The sequence below is a fragment of the Elgaria multicarinata genome, chromosome 9, assembly GCF_023053635.1.
Source record: "Elgaria multicarinata webbii isolate HBS135686 ecotype San Diego chromosome 9, rElgMul1.1.pri, whole genome shotgun sequence".
NCBI classification, from domain to species: domain Eukaryota; kingdom Metazoa; phylum Chordata; class Lepidosauria; order Squamata; family Anguidae; genus Elgaria; species Elgaria multicarinata.
The window spans coordinates 99,747,382-99,766,994 of record NC_086179.1 but is presented as its reverse complement, the minus strand read 5'-3'; the positions used below and the strand labels follow the sequence as shown (position 1 = coordinate 99,766,994).

Here is a 19,613-nt window from a genome sequence, read left to right as displayed (position 1 = left end):
GACGTGAGCAAGTTGCTCTTTGCCTCACCCTGCCCCACCCATTCCTGGGTCCTCTGTGTGCATTTTCTGTTCCCCCCTATACCCTAGTGTGTGCTTCTCCCTCTCTCTTCCCCCGTCCTGCCTGTTTGCACCAGCATCCCCCTTTCAGCATATTTGTGTGTGTGTGTGTGTGTGTGTGTGTGTGTGCGCGCGCGCTCTTTCTCTCCCCCCACACCCCAGTGCTCCCCCCGCCCCCATGTGTGCCATGTCTCTCTGTCTCTGCTCTCCCCTTGCCACTCTCCCTTCCTCCCAGATGGTTTCCCCTTTTCTCTCCCCCCCACCCGTGCAACCATTCTTTTTCTTTTTTCTTTTTTAGCTTTTAGGTCAGGCACGCTGCAGACTGAAGCTGTAGTTTCACCCAAGATCTTAATTTTTGCATTTTAACTGTGGGTTAACGTAGATGCCCTTTGCACTCTGCCCAACTTCTTCTAAAAGAAAGTCATAGGGAATGGAGAAAAGAAAAAAATGCAGGAAAGTGTAAAAGCTGGAACAGAACAGAACAGTCCAGAACGTTCCCTTTTTATATATATATATATATATATATATATATATATATATATATATATTTAAAAAAAACATGCCAAAAATAGTGGCATGAGTTAGAAACACTTGAGAATAATATTTTAGGACTAAAACCCTTGCAATATTATATTAGTATTAACCCCATAACATCAGAGTCATATTAAAATCCGATGCTTGCTTACCTTTGAGTAAACCCTGTTGAACAGAGAGAGACTTCCTTCTGCATAAACACATATAGGTCTTTTAATAAACTGAAACTTAATCCAGACAAGACTGAGATGCTGCTGATAGGTGGTTCCTCTGATCGGATGGGTGGCGTTCAACCGGTTCTGGATAGGGTTGCACTCCCCCTGAAGGAGCAGGTTCGTAGATTGGGGGTTCTCCTAGAACCATCTTTGCCACTTGAGGCTCAGGTGGCCTCGGTGGCACTGAGTGCTTTCTACCAACTCCGGTTGGTGGCCCAGCTACGCCCCTATCTGGACAGGGATAACCTAGCTTCAGTTGTCCATACTTTGGTAACTTCCAAATTAGATTACTGCAATGCCCTCTACATGGGGCAGCCTTTGAAGAAGGTCCGGAAGCTGCAGCTTGTGCAAAATACGGCAGCCAGATGGATAGTTGGAACAGGGAGGTTTGAGCATATAACACCGATTCTGGCCCACTTGCATTGGCTGCCTATATGTTTCTGAGCCCAGTTCAAGGTGCTGGTTTTAACCTATAAAGCCCTACATGGCTTGGGACCACAATACCTGATGGAACGCCTCTCCCAACATGAACCTACCCGTACACTGCGCTCAACATCTAAGGTCCTCCTCCGAGTGCCTACTCTGAGGGAAGCTCGGAGGAAGGCAACAAGGGAGAGGGCCTTTTCAGTGTCCCCCCCCCCCCCCGACTGTGGAATGATCTCCTCGATGAGGCTCTCCTGGCGCCAACATTGTTATCTTTTTGGCGCCAGGTCAAGACTTTTCTCTTCTCCCAGGCATTTTAACAGCATTTAACAACGTTAAGTTTGTTTTTAATGGACCCCAGAATTGTTGTTTTTAAATGGATACTGCTGTGTTTATACTGTTTTTTATGTTTTGATGGTTTTTAAATTTTGTATACTTTTAATGTTTACCATTTTTAATTGTTGTAAACCGCCCAGAGAGCTTCGGCTGTGGGGCGGTATATAAATGTAATAAATAAATAAATAAATAAATATAAATAATAGTGTGGTCGCTCAGAAGCTTGCAGATAAGGAGCTGCCTCCCGTCTGGGGTGGGTGGGGGCCACGGCAGCAGAAGGTTGCAATGGGGAGAGAGAGCCTTAGTCCTAGGGGACTCGTGAGAGCCAACGCTGCCTCTTGCTACCTTTATGTATAGCAAACCTCTCCCAGCTGCGCCTACGCTCACCCACAAATGGCCTTGGGACCCGCTTCCCTGTGTGCAAGCATCTAGCTAAATTCTGAGCTTTCCCTTTAACTGCCTGAGCAGCCGCAAGGGAAACGAGCCCCTCGGCCTCCCCTCCAAGCTGCCCAGCCCAAGCTGCCTCCTTCCCTTCCCTGGGATCCCCACACTCTAATGCCCACCTTCCTCAGCTCCCCTGTCTCCTTATTCACTTTAAAGTCAAAGGCTTAGCAAAAGTCATGGCAAATCGGCACCTTTGAATATGTGCATTTTAGGGGTTTAAATCCAGGGAGCAGCGGATGGACCGCTGCATCATGTGTTGAGCAACATGGAAATGCGCAGGTAAGGTGAGTTATAGAAGCCATATATATGTACTCCTGGATGTAAATGCAGTTGAAAACAATGGGATTTACTCCTGAGTAAGGGAATGAAGCCTGGGCAATAAACGAGCTCCATTGAACACACACACCTATGATTCTGCCTTAAAGCAACTCTGCCCAGAATGGGAGAGGTGTGTTAATGAGAAGGAATGATTCATGGGAGGGGGAATTAAAAACTCCTAAAAAAACAAGGGATGAACTGTTCTGATTCAAACTTGGCATGCCTACAGCCTACTTAAGAGCTGTCACAGTCCCAAGTTTCATCTCTTTATCTTTAAAAATGAGGGAGCTGTAAGCATTTTGGTTAATTCCCATAGGAGCTCCAATGAGCGAGGGGCGAAGGCTGCCACTTGATCTCAGTGTCTATCAATGACAAGAACCAGTGAGCTGGAGTGGGAAGGAGAAGAGGCGGGTAGGGTGCAATAGCAACGGGAGAGCAAACAAGGGAAAAGAGAGTTCACTGGTATAGAGACTATTATAAAAGGGAGGAACGCTTGCCCTGCTTATGAAATGGAGGTAAAAAAAATGTGCAGGCAAACTGGGGGGGGGGGATAGGCGTGATGTAGCTCATTGATATTTTCTGCAATTATTGAAGTAAATTTTCACAGATGCCCTTGTGCAAATAGTGATTTTACATCTACACTGATTTTGTAAAGTGTCTGTTTCATGTCTACAGGTTTGGCAATGTGGAGGGAAAATTGAAGTCTTGCCGTGTTCAAGGGTTGCTCACCTGGAAAGAGCTCACAAGCCCTACTTACCAGATTTGTCAGTTTCCATGAAACGAAATGCATTGCGTGTTGCAGAAGTGTGGATGGATGAGTATAAGAACATGGTCTACTATGCATGGAATATTCCTTTTGAGGTTATTGGCCAATAGTATTTTAGATAATTTGCAATATGGAAAAATAATAACCAGAGGCAAATTTACATGGACATTTTAGCTGTGGAATATGGATTGACTGAACCCATGCTGCACTTTACATTCCAAGCTGCCCAATTTGTGTCCCTAGTAACCTGACTGCATCTTACCAGACAGGAACTCAATTTGCTTGATTTTGCTGCCTGATTGACACAATGTATAAACAGATTCCAACTCCCATGGCATTCTAAATGTATAATATTCATTTATTTTAACCCTTCATGTTTATTGAAAACGTTGAAAGAAAATAACAAAACATGTCCGGATATTAAAAAAGCAAAGCTCCTGTAGTTCCACCTCTAAAGGGTTATGATAGAACTGGAAAAGTTAAGCAAAGGGCATCTATAGGGAAAGATTAAAGAATCTGGACAATTTTGGCTTAGAAAACTAAACTTAATTAATCACTAATGCTGAAGAGGCTCTATAGTTTATAGAGAAGCATTGCTTAACGTAGTGGCACAAATGTTTCTTTTTCCCGTTGTAAAGCAAGTTTGACCAGAGATTAAAACTTTTTAAAACAATAAGAACAGCTACAGAATTTGTTTCTGGAGAGGAAAGCCATGCAAGTGCACACACCATGACCAAGGAACTAGCCATCAAACCAGCAACAGTCTGAAATATATATAATCAGTGGCAAAAGCCAACGGCGGTTCATGAGTTATGGTTGAACTGAACACATAAAAGCTGGGAAATTATTTTTCCACCCATAACACCAGCCCCCTTTCAAATCACAATGCACCTTGGGCAAAGGGACCAGCACAAGTGTAGCAAGTGATGAAGGGCAGGAGCCCACTGGAATGCACAAGTGACTGCTGAACCACAGGGCTCTGGGACCTAGCAGTAAACAAAACACTAAAGGAGCTATCCAAGCGGCTGAACCCTATCCCAAAAAATAGGCTCGGCACCTTGGAGAGCTCCTTTAGAATTCTGACTGCAGCTAGATCTACACTACTGTTTTATAGTGGTATTGAAGTGCACCGATAACTGTTGCGGCACAGAACACATTCCACATACTGTTTTAATAGAGTTATTTCCTGCTTTTTATGCCACATTTGTAATGTTTTGACACAAGATGTAGATCTGGCCTGATTCTGACTGAAACCCAGAGTGGATTTACGGCCTCACCAAAATCAGAGCCACCAGCCTCTGCTGCTTAATGCTAGAACTTGGCTTCATGCAATGAACTTAGTTGGCACTAGGTTCAGAACAAAAAGGTGGAGGTTTTCCCCCTTACATAATTAACATATAGAATGCTGTCACAAGCTTAGATGGCTTTTAAAAAGGAGTAAACAAATATGTGGAGAGCTATATTAATGACCACTAACCATGCACAGATAAATGAAACCCCTGTGTTCAGAATCCCTGAGTAGCAGGTCGTGCTAGGGACTAACCAGCTATTTGCACTCTCCTCTTCTTGTGAAGTTCTGGCTGGTCACATTTGGAAACAGAATGCCAGACTAAATGGACCCTGGCCTGATCCAACAAAACAAGTCCAGCTGGTCCAATTCAGAAAGAAGTCACTTTTTGTTTACATGCAGTAACAAGACTGTCATATTGGCATTGGCCAACTTCGCTCTTACAGCCCAAATGTATAGAGCAAAATTTCTGATCTTGCATGTATGATTTGTTTTAGCATTGTTTTTATTATACTTGTTGTAACCATTAGTTGAAACAATAAAGCTTTACTACTACTACTACTACTACTACTGCTATGAGCTATGATCTGGCTGTACACTGAAGCTATCATCTTCTTGGGTGAATATCCATTTTCCCAATTTAAGATGATCAGTGCAGCTTTCAGAATTCAAACAAGGCATTCTTTCTTTGACAGATTTTCAGTGAAAATTTCAGAAGTGATTTCAAATTCAGGAATTTTAACAGCAGTGTTAGAAGTGCCAGTTTCATGATACCCAGTGTATGGTCTGGGAATATCCAGCCCTGTAGAATTGTTGAAACTAAACAAGTATGAACCTGGTAAGCAATCAAAACAGGGTAGGAGGGGAGCCCTATGGAATATAGTTTTACATGTTTATATTGAGTGTTTCGAGCTGCTTTATACTAGATGTATGAAACTGATACAATACTTTTTCAGAATCCTGAAATAGACTATGGAGATGTTTCATCTAGGAAAGAACTAAGGAAGAAACTGAACTGTAAAAGCTTTGATTGGTATATCAAAACTGTATATCCTAACTTAGTACCTCAGACTGCCATTGTGGCCTATGGAACAGTAAGTAATAGCTAGAAAGATTACACATTTTGTATTTCAGAAGCACATATTGCACTGCATCTACCGTGCTGCCAAGGTTGATCTGTGGATGGGTTCATAAATTGATCAGCAAAGGGTAGGACCAAGGCCACAGCTAGACCTAAGGTTTATCCTGGGATCATCCAGGGTTTGCCCCTGCCTGAGCACTGGATCACCTAGATGAACAGGTTTGACCCCTGGACGATCCAGGGATAAACCTTAGGTCTATCCTTTGGGTGACTTTCAAATCTGTGAGTTTTCTTACATCCCTATCTCTTGGTGCCCCCATTCTGAAGAACATACAAATTCCAGTCTAGTGGCTGTAACCAGGTGTAATCGGCTAATGATTTTAATTAACATTTGCTTGACAGAAGTAGCAGTTGTACTCTTTTCACAAAATCATAATGCAGTATGAAAGAGTCAGCTGGCCAAAAGAATAATAAGGTAGACATCAGGTAAACCTCTCTGGGGAAGGTGTTGCACAGCTGGTTCACCAGCCCTGAGAAGGCCCATTCTCTGGTAGCTACTGACTCACCTCAAACAGCAGGGGAACCCGTAGAAATATATTAATGAAGACCTTAATATATAGGTAGGCACATATGGAGACAGGGCCCCTAGTTCAATGCTGTGAGGGCTTTAAAGGTCAAACCCAGCACTTTGAATTGAACTGGAAGCCAGCTTGTATAGTCAGGCATAATGCGATCATAACACCTATTTCAGTTAATAATCCAGCAGCTGCATTCTTCAATAACTACAGTTTCTGAACAGTCAGTGGATGATATTGGTTGCCATTGGATACTTGTAACATGGAAACATAACTTCAGTTGCATAGACTCTATGTGTCTATTCCAGTTAAAGATGGGGCCAGCATCCAGCTGGGGCTTGAGGCCCAGCAAGGAATTGCCAGCTTGGCCCCCTGGATTCTAGTCCGTGGATCCCTGCCTTGCCCAACTTGGTGGTCTATTTATGCCTGTAATCTTATGTATATGGTTCCTTTATGTAGGGTGACCGTATGACTGGGTTTGCCCGGATTTGCCCGGGTTTTTGATGGGAAATCCGGGAGGGGAGGGGAAATCCGGATTTTTCCAAAGGGCAGCTCTAATGGGAATTAACTAAAATGCTATAACTCTGTCATTTTTTAAGATAAAGACTTGGCACGACGGTAGCTCTTAGGAAGGGCTTTAGTCTTACCAAATTTGAAACAGATCTGTTCATCCATTGATTTTTAGGAATTTTTTAAAATTTGAGGATTTAATTTTTTAAAAAAATATATTTTTAAAGATAAAGAGATGAAACTTGGCACCATGATTGCTCTTAACAAGGACTTTAGCTATGCCAAGATTGAAAGATCTGTCCATCCATTGAGCTTTAGGACTTTTAAAAAAAGTTTGAGGTTTTAAAATTATTTTTTAAAAATGACATTTTTAAAAGATAAAGGGCTGAAAGCTGGCACCATGATAGCTCTTAAGGAGAGATTTAGCCATGCCAGGTTTGAATCAGATCTGTTCACCAATTGTTTTTTTAGGATTTTTTTAAAAGTTTAAAGTTTTAAAATTATTGTGTTTTAAAACTGCTAGAGCCATATCCTTCAAACTCAAGTTGTCAAACCTCCTCTTTGGGGTTTCGCATATTGAGCAGTTTCAGCCCTTGGCATTAAGGGGATCTCCAGTCTTAGGTAAACTGCCACAACACCCACCCTAATGTTAGTGTAGAGAAAGGAAAGAAAAGGAACCTCTCATGCAAGCACGGAGTCATTTCTGACTCTTGGTGGGACACCAGCTTTCGCTGATGTTTTCTTGACAGGCTTTATAGCGGGGTGGTTTGCCATTGCCTTCCCCAGCCATTATTATCTTTCCCCCAGCTAACTGGGTACTCATTTTACTGACCTCGGGAGGATGGAAGGCTGAGTCGGCCCGAGCCGGCTGCCTGAAACCAGCTTCTGCTGGGATCGAACTCAGGCCGTGGGGAGAGTTTCAGCTGCAGAAACTGCTGCTTTACCACTCTGCGCCACACGAGGCTCAGTGTAGAGAAACTTGTGACAATTATGCACAAGCATTTAAAAATTGAAATAAAAAAAAAGCCAGCCCTCTGGCCGGCCAGTAGCAAACCCTGTTAACAACAATAGCAGCTTGCAATGAGTGAAGATACAGTCAGAAAAGATATTTGAGGGAAGGGGAGACTGTATCACACAAAGCATAGCAAAAGCTTCAAAGTACAGCAAAACCTACAAAAGTAGGAGTGAGTCAGATACATTGAATCTCTCACTTGTTCTTTATTTCAGTGATTTTAACATTAAGATGCTATGTAGAACAGATTTGTCTTAAATGTGTGCTGTAAAATCAGACATGTGACCAAGGCTATGTTCGGGTGGGCACGCCCCCTTGGTGCTGGACACACCCCCTTGGGGGCCGTCCATGTTGTCCTCCTTTTTGGTTTCCAAAATATCGTCACCCTACTTTATGGCTGCCATTTGTGCAAATAAGACATTACAAAAATGGGATTGGGTGACCACTGCCACTAGCCAAGTGCCCACAGACCACCCAGCAGCTTGCTGTGTGTGTCTGGTGGGAGTCCGGTGAGTGGCGTGTGACCTAGGCTAGGGTGAGTGTTCCCATTCTTAATTCCAGTGAGTAAACAAACCTGAGACTTGGGTCCACCACTCTGCCACAAACAGCCATCCAGCTCCAAGATGCCGTTGAATGTGGAAATAAACACAGATTAGGATACCATAGCATACGCATATTGCCTAAATAACACATTTGTTAAGGACATGGCCCTTAAGAACTGTAATATCTTGGCATTTTGGAGTATGAGGGAAATGGAAAACCCTTAACACAACATGTTAAATCAGAAGGGTGTTTTTTTTTTGGTTAATTAGTTTTAGATTTGGAAGGGACTTTGATTGTCATACAGTCCAATGTCCTGCCAATGCAAGAATCTTGCAACTACTGAAATACCACCAGTGAAGGAGAACATACCACCTCCAGAGACTGGCCACCTCCACTATTGAACAAGTTTTACTGTTACAATGTTTCTACTAATATTTAGCCAAAATATGCTCCTTTGTAATTTCTACACATTAGTTCATTCAACACATTAACAACTGGATGCATGAACTGTACTCTGGATTAAGTAGAGATCCGATCTTATGCAGGGATTACTCACAATATAAGAGCAACACAAGACAAGTATATAAGTCTGTGGAGCCTGCATTTAGCACAGCATGAGATGTTACAACCCTTCCTAGTTCTTCTACAGTGTAGAGCCCTTTCTATCCATGGAGACCCCCTGTGTGATTTAGAACCATGAAGAAGCACCCTCTGATCATGCAGGGTTCCAGATCATGGGGAGAGCCTATGCATGTTCAGCAACTTGAGATGGAAGGAGGGATATATAATTTAGGGCAAGTGCAATAGAGTAGCCAGATTCTGTAGAGGTAGTGTTAGGAAGCCTAAACTTGTCAAATATGATTAAGCATCTTGGGGTTTCACAGGGGAGGGGATTCCATAAAATGCAGGCATGCTAATCCTTGTGTTGCAGGACTTCAAGAAAGCTAGTTTCTCATGTCTTTGATGAAGTTCTTTGTTTTTACTGGATTTTTAGTAAGCTTCAGCAGTGGGGAGGTTCATTCCCTTGTTTCTCCTTTGGGGCTCAGAATTGTAAACTGAGGTATTAAGCAAGTCTCATTTACCTCCCAGATGAAAAACACGCTGAACAAAGACATCTGCATAGATCAAGGCCCAATCCCTGGAAACACTCCCATAATGTACAACTGTCATGGATACAGCCCACAGGTAAGTTTACAATAAAAGCTGCTCAGGAGTAGTTTCTGGTTTGATTTTTCCCTAAGCAATTAAGAAAATTCTTAAGATATTTAATGGTTGCTTTCTTAAACCATCTTTCTTTTATAAATTAGGAATGATTTCTGGTGCAAGTCTCAGTCATCACCTCCCATGCCTGCACCTCATAAAAATTCATACTCAGGAGAGGCATTATGGAGCCTCTCCTTCTAGTCCTTTTTGTGCCAAGCAGTGTGCCTGATCATCACCTTGAATTAGAGGCCCAACCACATCCCATAGGATATGCATTGGCTCACTCTTTCCCATGGCCATCTATTTATTTATTATATTTAAACTGTTTTTCAAGCAAGAATGGTCTCCATACAACAAGTAAAATGCAACAATAACTAATTCTTCCAGGTTTACAAACGAAGAAGACAAGACCGCGTAGAGGGGAAAAAATAAAGCACGAAGGGTGGAGGGAATAGTAAAGAAGGGGGTTCTGGCCATTTCTACACCAGAGGGAGGGAGGGGGATCTCGTGACATGCTGATTGCAAGATCCTCCCCTTAGTCCACATGTGGGCGTGACATCCCGAGAGGAATGAGGGTGTTGTGCCTGCCCCCTTTTTTTAAAGGAGCTGAGCGCACATGTATTCCAACTTAAATGTAAGTAAAAAAAAAAAAAGCCCTGACCCTGCTCCCCCCACCCCGATTCCTCCCGGCCTCGTTCCTTGCCTCTACTGCTCCCTGCTATTCGTGGGGAGGAGGGAAGAAGCTGGGATGGGCGGCCACATGTCCCGTGGTCTTGGGACGATCCCAAAACTACGGGAAGAATTGGATTTTCCCAGGGAGTATTTATACCTGGGAAAACCCGTTCTCATCCCTCTTTTCTCCCAGGACTCCCGGAGACAACCTCTGTTTGACAACGCCACAATGAAAAAATGAATCGCTAACAGGCATTTGCATAAAGTAGGGGACAGACTGGCCTTGGAAGTAACAAATGAGAATTGCACCAATAGAGATCAAGCACAACATTCTAAAGTCATTGGATTGTGATGTATTTCAAATATATTTTTCCTTTGTCATGTGAGGTTTATCCTCCCTTACTGCTGTTTTAGCTGAGATGGTTCTGGAGCAACTACCCACAAGTCCTTGGTCATCTGGCTGGTGACTTGCGCCTGATAGTCCATCAACCTACTATTGAACCAGAGTGAAGCAAACTCGTTGCAATTGCTCATTCTCTGGTTGATGGCTGAGACCAAGGGCTCTTCCACACGTCGTTCTCGGGGCACTTCCATCCGCCCCCAGTGCACCCCGAGAACGAGCGTGTAACTTGCCTGGTGAAGAGATGAGGAAGACACGTCCTTGCCGCCGCCACCGCCGCCACCCAGCTTCGTCCGCGCCGGACGGGACGAATAGCTCGGCGGAAGAAGGCGGGGTCACCCTCCAGAGGGACCAGCCCTCCAGAACTGCTGGTTCTACCAGATTGGAGACGATCCCAGTCCTCCAAAAAAAGAATATGAAATGGAGTGTGTATGTGTGTGGGGGGGATATTTGGAGGGTGCATGCTGTGCCAGCTTCCCCTCTTTCCCCATGTCCCAGTTAAAAAGATGCCTGTTCTGCCAAAGGCTTAAGCAGCAAGAACAGAGCTCAGGCTGCCACCTTGTATCCTCCTCCCAAAGTACCACTTGAATGGTGCTGCTCTGCTCATCGATGCTTTGAGAAAGAAGTGTGGCTGTGACCAGAGCTCTGATCCTGCTGCTTCTCTGAAGTCACTAACTGCTATCTGTTCATGGTGTCAAATGAACAAAGATGTCTACTTAAAGCCATGCAATATTCTATTCTAGCACACGTTCTATCATAGCACTGGAGAGCTCTATGTAGGAGGTTTACAATCTCGGCGTAATGCAGGTGATAGATGCTTGACAGACTCTGGCAAAGGAGAGCTGCCCATTCTAGAGCGATGTGATGAAGCCACTGCAAAAGAACTGAATATGCACTGGGATTTCAAACAAGTAAGCTTCTAATTTATTATGCACACATAGCAATTCAGAAAGAACAGAGAATCAAGCGTATTAAAACATCACTAATAGATCCATATCTAGGGCCGTTCCTACACCCAGGGCCGGTGCTACCATAGAGGCCACTCAGGCGGGGTGCCGGGCACAGTGCAGTACTCATGTGCTTTGGCTGTGAGCCGGTCTGACCCAAGGATTCAGCTGGGACTGGCAAATTTCCGCCCAGTCGAAGCAAAGCCAGGGACGCTGGGGTGGGGGTGGGGCGGCTCCACGTTCGGACTTCTGGAATGCGCCTGGAAGAGAGAGAGAGAGAGAATGTATGGGTGAATGGGGTGCATCATGGGGTCTTTGAGTAAATGCATGTGTTTGTTTGGCGTGAGTGATGCTGAGTGTGTATGCGCGCGCACGTGTGAGTTGGGGAGGGGGATGATTTGGAGGTGATATTCCTATTAAATAATGCATTTTAGACCCATCAACATTCCTTTCCAATTTGTTTGCTATAATTGGCATGGCGTATTTCTTGCACTTTAAAATATTTTTAGCAGTTTCAAGTTTTGTGCTTCTTATTTTTTCCAGGTAACATATGTTCTTAAAAATCAAAGTTGGTGTTTTGGGGGGTGGGGTGGGTGGGTGAAAGTACCTCACATTGCCTAGGGCGCAAAATAGTCTGGCACCGGCCCTGCCTACACCTGCCTTTTTTCCAGGGATCATCCCGGGATCCCTGCAAGTGACACGCAACGGATCCCGGGAGCAGGCAGGGAGGATGCGTCCATTTTCCTGGGATAATCCTTAGGTGTAGAAAGGGCCTATATTGCTCTTCATGTTTTAAAGATTTAGAGCTGAAATCGATGCTCCCAAATATTCAAAATTCAATGTATTTTATAATTTCACCACTCATATTTTGAATTTGAATGTGTAAATTAGAAACTTTACCTCAAGATGGAAACTGAAGAGCTGCAATGCTATATAGACTTATGTGGGAGTTATTCCTCATTGAACTCAATGGGGCTTAAATTTAAGTAAGCATGTGGAACATCAAGCTGTTAGATGTTCGCAGACCTTAAATTCAAGCTGTCTGCTGATGATATATGCTAACATTATTGCATGTCAGCTATCAAATACTGTCAGTATTACTACTAAATACTATTGCTGTTATGGCACGTGTGCCAGGCATGGGCAAGGATGGCCAGAAAGAGGGTGACCTGGGAAATTTGTACAACTCACGAAGGTGAAAGAAGAAAGTGCAAAAGCTGGGTTGCAGTTAAACCTCAAAAAAACCAAGATTATGGCAACCAGCTTGATTGATAACTGGCAAATAGAGGGAGAAAACGTGGAGGCAGTGACAGAATTTGTATTTCTGGACGCAAAGATTCCTGCAGATGCTGACTGCAGCCAGGAAATCAGAAGACGTTTACTTCTTGGGAGGAGAGCAATGACAAATCTTGATAAAATAGTTAAGAGCAGAGACACCACACTGACAACAAAGGTCCGTATAGTTAAAGCAATGGTATTCCCCGTAGTAACCTATGGCTGAGAGAGCTGGACCATAAGGAAAGCTGAGCGAAGGAAGATAGATGCTTTTGAACTGTGGTGTTGGAGGAAAATTCTGAGAGTGCCTTGGACTGCAAGAAGATCAAACCAGTCCATACTCCAGGAAATAAAGCCAGACTGCTCACTTGAGGGAATGGTATTAAAGGCAAAACTGAAGTACTTTGGCCACATAATGAGAAGACAGGATACCCTGGAGAAGAGGCTGATGCTAGGGAAAGTGGAAGGCAAAAGGAAGAGGCGCCGATCAAGGGCAAGGTGGATGGATGATATTCTGGAGGTGAAAGACTTGACCTTGGGGGAGCTAGGGGTGGCGACAGCCGACAGAAAGCTCTGGCGTGGGCTGGTCCATGAAGTCATGAAGAGTCGGAAATGACTAAACAAATAAACAACAACAACAACTTTGAAGGGGTTACCATGACCATTTTTTAGCCTCTGCTTAGACATAGAATTATAGAATCATAGAATAGCAGAGTTGGAAGGGGCCTACAAGGCCATCGAGTCCAACCCCCTGCTCAATAAAGGAATCCACCCTAAAGCATCCCTGACAGATGGTTCAGCTGCCTCTTGAATGCCTCTAGTGTGGGAGAGCCACAGCCTCCCTAGGTAACTGATTCCATTGTCGTACTGCTCTAACAGTCAGGAAGTTTTTCCTGATGTCCAGCTGGAATCTGGCTTCCTTTAACTTGAGCCTGTTGTTCCGTGTCCTGCACTCTAGGAGGATCGAGAAGAGATACTGGTCCTCCTCTGTGTGACAACCTTTTAAGTATTTGAAGAGTGCTATCATGTCTCCCCTCAATCTTCTCTTCTCCGGGCTAAACATGCCCAGTTCTTTCAGTCTCTCTTCATAGGGCTTTGTTTCCAGACCCCTGATCATCCTCGTTGCCCTCCTGTGAACACGCTCCAGCTTGTCTGCGTCCTTCTTAAATTGTGGAGCCCAGAACTGGACGCAATACTCTAGATGAGGCCTAACCAGGGCCGAATAGAGAGGAACTAGTACCTCACGTGATTTGGAAGCTATACTTCTATTAATGCAGCCCAAAATAGCATTGGCCTTTCTTGCAGCCATATCGCACTGTTGGCTCATATTCAGCTTGCAATCTACAACAATTCCAAGATCCTTCTCATTTGTAGTATTGCTGAGCCAAGTATCCCCCATCTTGTAACTGTGCCTTTAGTTTCTATTTCCTAAATGTAGAACTTGGCATTTATCCCTATTAAATTTCATCCTGTTGTTTTCAGCCCAGCACTCCAGCCTATCAAGATCACTTTGAAGTTTGTTTCTGTCTTCCAGGGTATTAGCTATCCCACCCAATTTTGTGTCATCTGCAAATTTGATAAGCGTTCCCTGCACCTCCTCGTCCAAATCATTAATAAAAATGTTGAAGAGCACTGGGCCCAGGACTGAGCCCTGCGGCACCCCACTCGTTGCCTCTCCCCAGTTTGAGAAGGTTCCATTGATAAGTACACTTTGAGTCCGCTTCTGTAGCCAACTGTGAATCCACCTAATAGTTGTTCCATCTAGCCCACTTTTAGCTAGTTTGTTAATCAGAATGTCATGTGGTACTTTGTCAAAAGCTTTGCTGAAGTCAAGATATCCTATCAAAAAATGAGATCAAATTAGTCTGACAGGATTTGTTCTGACAAATCCATGTTGGCTTCTAGTAATCACTGCATTGATTTCAAGGTGTTTACAGATTGACTTCTTATCTGTTCCAGAATTTTCCCAGGGATGGATGTCAGACTGACTGGTCTGTAGTTCCCAGGTTCCTCCTTTTTGCCCTTTTTGAAGATAGGGACAACGTTAGCCCTCCTCCAGTCGTCCGGCACCTCACCCGTCTTCCATGATTTTGCAAAGATAATAGACAAAGGTTCTGAGAGTTCTTCTGCTAGCTCTTTCATTACTCTAGGATGCAGTTCATCAGGCCCTGGAGATTTAAACTCATTCAAGGAAATTAGGTGTTCTTTGACCATTTGTTTATCAATCTCAAACTGCAATCCTGCCCCCTCAACTTCTGCTTCACTTTCTCCAGGGGGGTCATAGACCCACTTTTGGGAGAAGACCGAGGCAAAGTAGGAATTGAGCACTTCAGCCTTTTCTTTGTCATCTGTTATCAATTTGCCATCCTCATTAAGCAGTTGAACCACCATTTCTTTCGTCTGTCTTTTACTACTCACATATCTGAAGAAAGCCTTTTTATTGCTTTTAGCATCCCTCGCTAATCTCAGCTCATTCACAGCTTTAGCCTTCCTGACGCCATTTCGGCACTTCTGCGCCACTTGTCTGTACTCTTCTTTTGTAGCCTGGCCTTCCTTCCACTTCCTATATGTATCCCTTTTTTTTCAGGTCATCTCTAAGCTTTTTGTGGAGCCACATTGGTTTCCGCTGTTGTCTTCTATCTTTTCTCCTTGTTGGAATTGTTTGTAACTGTGCCTTTAAAATTTCCTTTTTTAAATACTCCCACCCATCCTGCACTCCTTTTCTCATTAGGCTCACTTGCCAAGGGACCTTACTTATTATAGTTCTGAGTTCATTAAAATCAGCTTTCCTAAAATCCAGAGTGTGTGTATGGCTACGCTCGACTTTTGTCTCCTTCATAATCAAGAATTCAAGTATGACGTGGTCACTTTCCCCCAGAGTTCCCGCAACTGCCACTTTATCCACTTAGTCATCCCTATTGGTCAATAACAAGTCAAGGATTGCCGATCCTCTAGTTCCTTCCACCACTTTCTGTAGGAGAAAGTTATCACCCATCCTCCCCACCCAAAGGGCAGCTCTACTTTAATGGGAATTAACAAAAATGCTTACATCTCTACCATTTTAAAAGGCAAATAGATGAAACTTGGCATGGTGATAGCTCTTACATAGGGCTTTAGCCATGCCAAATTTGAAGAAGATCCACTCCACCCAGAATGCAGAACCCGGAATAACGGGCTCAAGTTAAAGAAAGACAGATCCAGCTGGACATCAGGAAAAACTTCCTGACTGTTAGCAGTATGACAATGGAATCAGTTACCTAGAGAGGTTGTGGGCTCTCCCACACTAGATGCATTCAAGAGGCAGCTGGACAACCATCTGTCAGGGATGCTTTAGGGTGGATTCCTGACTTGATGGCCTTGTAGGCCCCTTCCAACTCTGCTATTCTATGATTCTATGATCATCCATTAATTTTTTTGAATTTATTTATTTATTTATTCCATTTTTATCCACCCAACAGCCGAAGCTCTCTGGGTGGTTTATAATTTTTTTAAAGTAGGGCTTTAGCCATGCCAAGTTTGAACCAGAACTGTTCATCCTTTGATTTTTAGGAATTTTTTAAAAGTTCAAGGTGTTTTGTTTTTTTTAATTAATAAAAAAACACCCTGCTGGAGCCATTTCCTTCAAACTCAGGTTGCCAAATCTCTTCTTTGGGGTATTGCACCTTGAGAAGTTTCAGCCCTTGGCATCAAGGGGATCTCCAATTTTTAGCTAAGAATTACTGGGCAAGCAGGGCACCTTTCCTGTTGCAGATTAGGAGCTCAGCAGAGGCGAGGCATCTACAGATCAAAATGTGGGAAAGGAGAGGTCAGTTGAAGCAGCCCACAGGGCAAAACAGAACAGACCAAAGGCATTTTTCTCAGAGTTCCACATCATGGGCGATGAAGGGTCATCCTTTGAGAAAAACTCTCATGTCAGTTGAGAGAGAGGCTCTAATCTTTGTGGATGTCCTGTTGCTGCCGATATTGGAACCTGGCATGTCATTGCTTTTCTTCGCTACCCCTTCCCTCACTCTCTGGGTGCTGGCTTCCTTTTGTAGCTCCTAGTCCACCTGAGGCAGCTCCTCTTCTCTGCTTCTGCTCAGCTTGGAGTGAGGAATCAGAATGAGACACCCCCCACCCACTCAGCTGCTGATAGCAATCAGGCAACACCCTTTCTGATAGCAATCAGGCCACACCCCTTCAGGCCCTGCAGCAATTTTTGTGGTACCATGTGGTAGTGACGCCTATCGAGCACTGTACAGCTGAGTTTAAATGAAATTGTCAGCAAACCACAAAAGTTACATCATGTTATAAAGAAACACAAACATATTACTAATCATATTAAAAACACTTAATTGCCAGGCATATGTTAGAGACGCCTATGGAGAATTGTACTGAGTTTGGCAGCAAACCACAAAAATTACATCATGTTATAAAGAAACACAAGTAGAGTCCTACTCAGAGTAGACCAATGGAAATGCATTGGAAACCAGGTTGTGACGAATCATTTCAATGTAAATCAGCATATAGGGAGGATGGACATGGATTATGTTTCTTTCAAAAAGGCCTTTTTATGACATAGTACCAATCTATTCCCATTGTGACCAACCAGACAAATGAAGGAGAAAACAGAGGATAAAATGTACTTGACCTCTTATAATTAGGGTGGGTGGGCATTTGCTGATCTGCACCAGGCAGCCAAATGTCTTGAGCCAGCCCTACAGATGTTCTTGCCTCATTATAATTAATTGAAATTATTGAGATACTTTTAATTTAGATATGCATTTGCATGATTTTACTGATGTGGCTATGTTCCTAATATTTTAGTGACATTAGTTGTGAACAAATAATATTAGTTCATTCATTCACTGCATGCCAATTATCAGTTATTATTAAATACCACTACATGTCATATGCTACTTCATATCATATGTTACTAACACCATTGTTTGCATATCAGTCATCAAACACTACAATACTAAATACTGTAGCTCTGAAATATTGAAATCAAATACCACAGGATGCCAGATATCAAATATCTGGTAAATATTGAGGAAATACTTGACACACTGGCCACATTCGGATGTTGTTTTAGTCAACATTGACTTAATAAGCTATGCACGACAGCTTATATTTTAAATAGTCCGTGATCTCCTGCCACATTACTAGGCTAGTAAGTTACTGCACCCCTTAACCCCAATCCCACTGCAGTCCTCCTGCGAGAGCAGTGGTGCTATTTCACCCATTTCTCACATTGCAGCAGGGGATGCCAGGAGTGAAATCCCAGGTGCATCAAGACGGGTATGGCACAAATAAACCCTTGGGGGTTTTCAGGATCTGCACCAAATGTCATACACATCCTCCCTATATAAGCTGGCACCTGATCCACCTGCAAAACTTTGTCAATGGTTTTAATTTTTGTGAACCGCCCAGAGAGCGCCGGCTATTGGGCGGTATAGAAATGTAATAAATAAATAAATAAATAAACTTACACCCAGAGGAGCAAAAATCCCAGGTGCATCAAAAATGGGGTGAAACAAATAAATACTTAGGGAAGCTTCCCCCCCCCTCACAATGTTGAGGTAGGGTGAGAGTCTTTGCTGTTTCCATGTCAGCACCAGTCTGAACCACTCTTGCTGTCCAACTTTCTAGGTGAGCAATTTAAACCATGGTGCATGGCAGACGCCATGATAACCCACAGTGGGTTAAATAACCCATATTGCAGACTGTGTGTTACCATTACGGTATGTGTTATTTCAGGCAAATAAGCTACCATGAGTTAAAAATTCTCGCCAGACACAATAACCCATGTTGGGCTAAATAATCAATGATGGTTTATTTAATACATCATGAGTAATTGCTTCATCTGAACCCTGTCACTCTAAATATGTAGAGAGATTATTGAAAACCAATGTGCAGAAAATAAATTTGAGAATAATGTTTGAGGACAAATTTGAGTTTAAATTATAACATCGTTTACAACTTGTATGTGTTCCGCTTCAGAATTATTATATGTAGTATTGCTATTTTTATTTTTAAGTATGTGTTTCTAATTATACATATCTATTTTTTTTATTACTCTGCTTGTCATTCTAGGGAACAGCTGTAATCAACAGGAAAACTAAAAGATGTCTTGAAATTGTGAAAGACCAAGTATCTCTAAATTACAGACTTGTTATGCAAAACTGTACGGGTCAAGACTGGCACATTCAACACACTGTGAAGAACTGGGGATAGAAGGAAACCACAGATAGCTTATTATTCAAGAAAAAGCATGCTTTTATAGATTAAAGGGAACATTTTTGAGTTTCTTAATGAAGAGAATAGGTTCCTGCTGAAGATTTAGCACTTTTGATTCTTGGGTGTTACTGGCTTCTTATGTCGTTGGCTGTTATACATTGCATATATAAAGAACAAATTGTGCTGTTGAGTTTGAAGGGTCATGAGCGTTTTAAACATTTATTTATTATATTTCTATCCCACCTTTCTTCCATCGTGGAACTCAAGATGGCTACATTTGCTTCCCAGGTGGTCCTCCCTCCAAGCACAGGCCAGACCCAGACCTGCTTCAGTAAGACGGCTGTCTCATGTGCTTTCAGAGCATGCCCTGGGACCATGATGGAAATAGAGGTGTACATTTTAGGTAAATAATATATGCTAGAAAATACTTCCCTAACCTTGTGCCCACCAGCTGGCTAGGGATAACCAAAGTTGTAACCAAAGATAAACAAAGTTGTATCTGAAGAAGCCCTTTTTGTTATTCTTAGCATCTCTCACCAACCTCATGTCATTCTGAGTTTTGGTTTCAGGGATAATAAGCTATCTTGGATTTGTCCTCAGGTTCAGGGATTTGGCCCAAGGTTACAGCCCTAGTTACCAGCATTGTAATGAGTCATGACAAGGATGGTATTTGAAAATGGGTTTTCTTCAGAAAACGGAAATCGTGTTCAAATGAGAACAAAGACAGACACAAACTTGCACAGAAGAAATACAACAGACGATAATAGACATCTTTAAAAAGATTTTTGAGGAGCA

At 43.0% G+C, this 19,613-nt stretch overlaps 1 protein-coding gene across 1 annotated transcript in view; it reads left to right on the top strand.

Moving 5' to 3' along the window:
* The window catches only part of GALNT8 (polypeptide N-acetylgalactosaminyltransferase 8), a 52,267-nt gene extending 33,452 nt beyond the window's left edge, over positions 1-18,815 (top strand). Inside the window, exons 6-10 of the mRNA XM_063135035.1 lie at positions 3,003-3,188; positions 5,338-5,475; positions 9,192-9,287; positions 11,121-11,288; positions 18,675-18,815. Coding sequence (XP_062991105.1) covers positions 3,003-3,188; positions 5,338-5,475; positions 9,192-9,287; positions 11,121-11,288; positions 18,675-18,815 — 729 coding nt within the window. The remainder of the gene's footprint in view (positions 1-3,002; positions 3,189-5,337; positions 5,476-9,191; positions 9,288-11,120; positions 11,289-18,674) is intronic.
* The last annotated feature ends 798 nt before the right edge of the window (positions 18,816-19,613 follow it).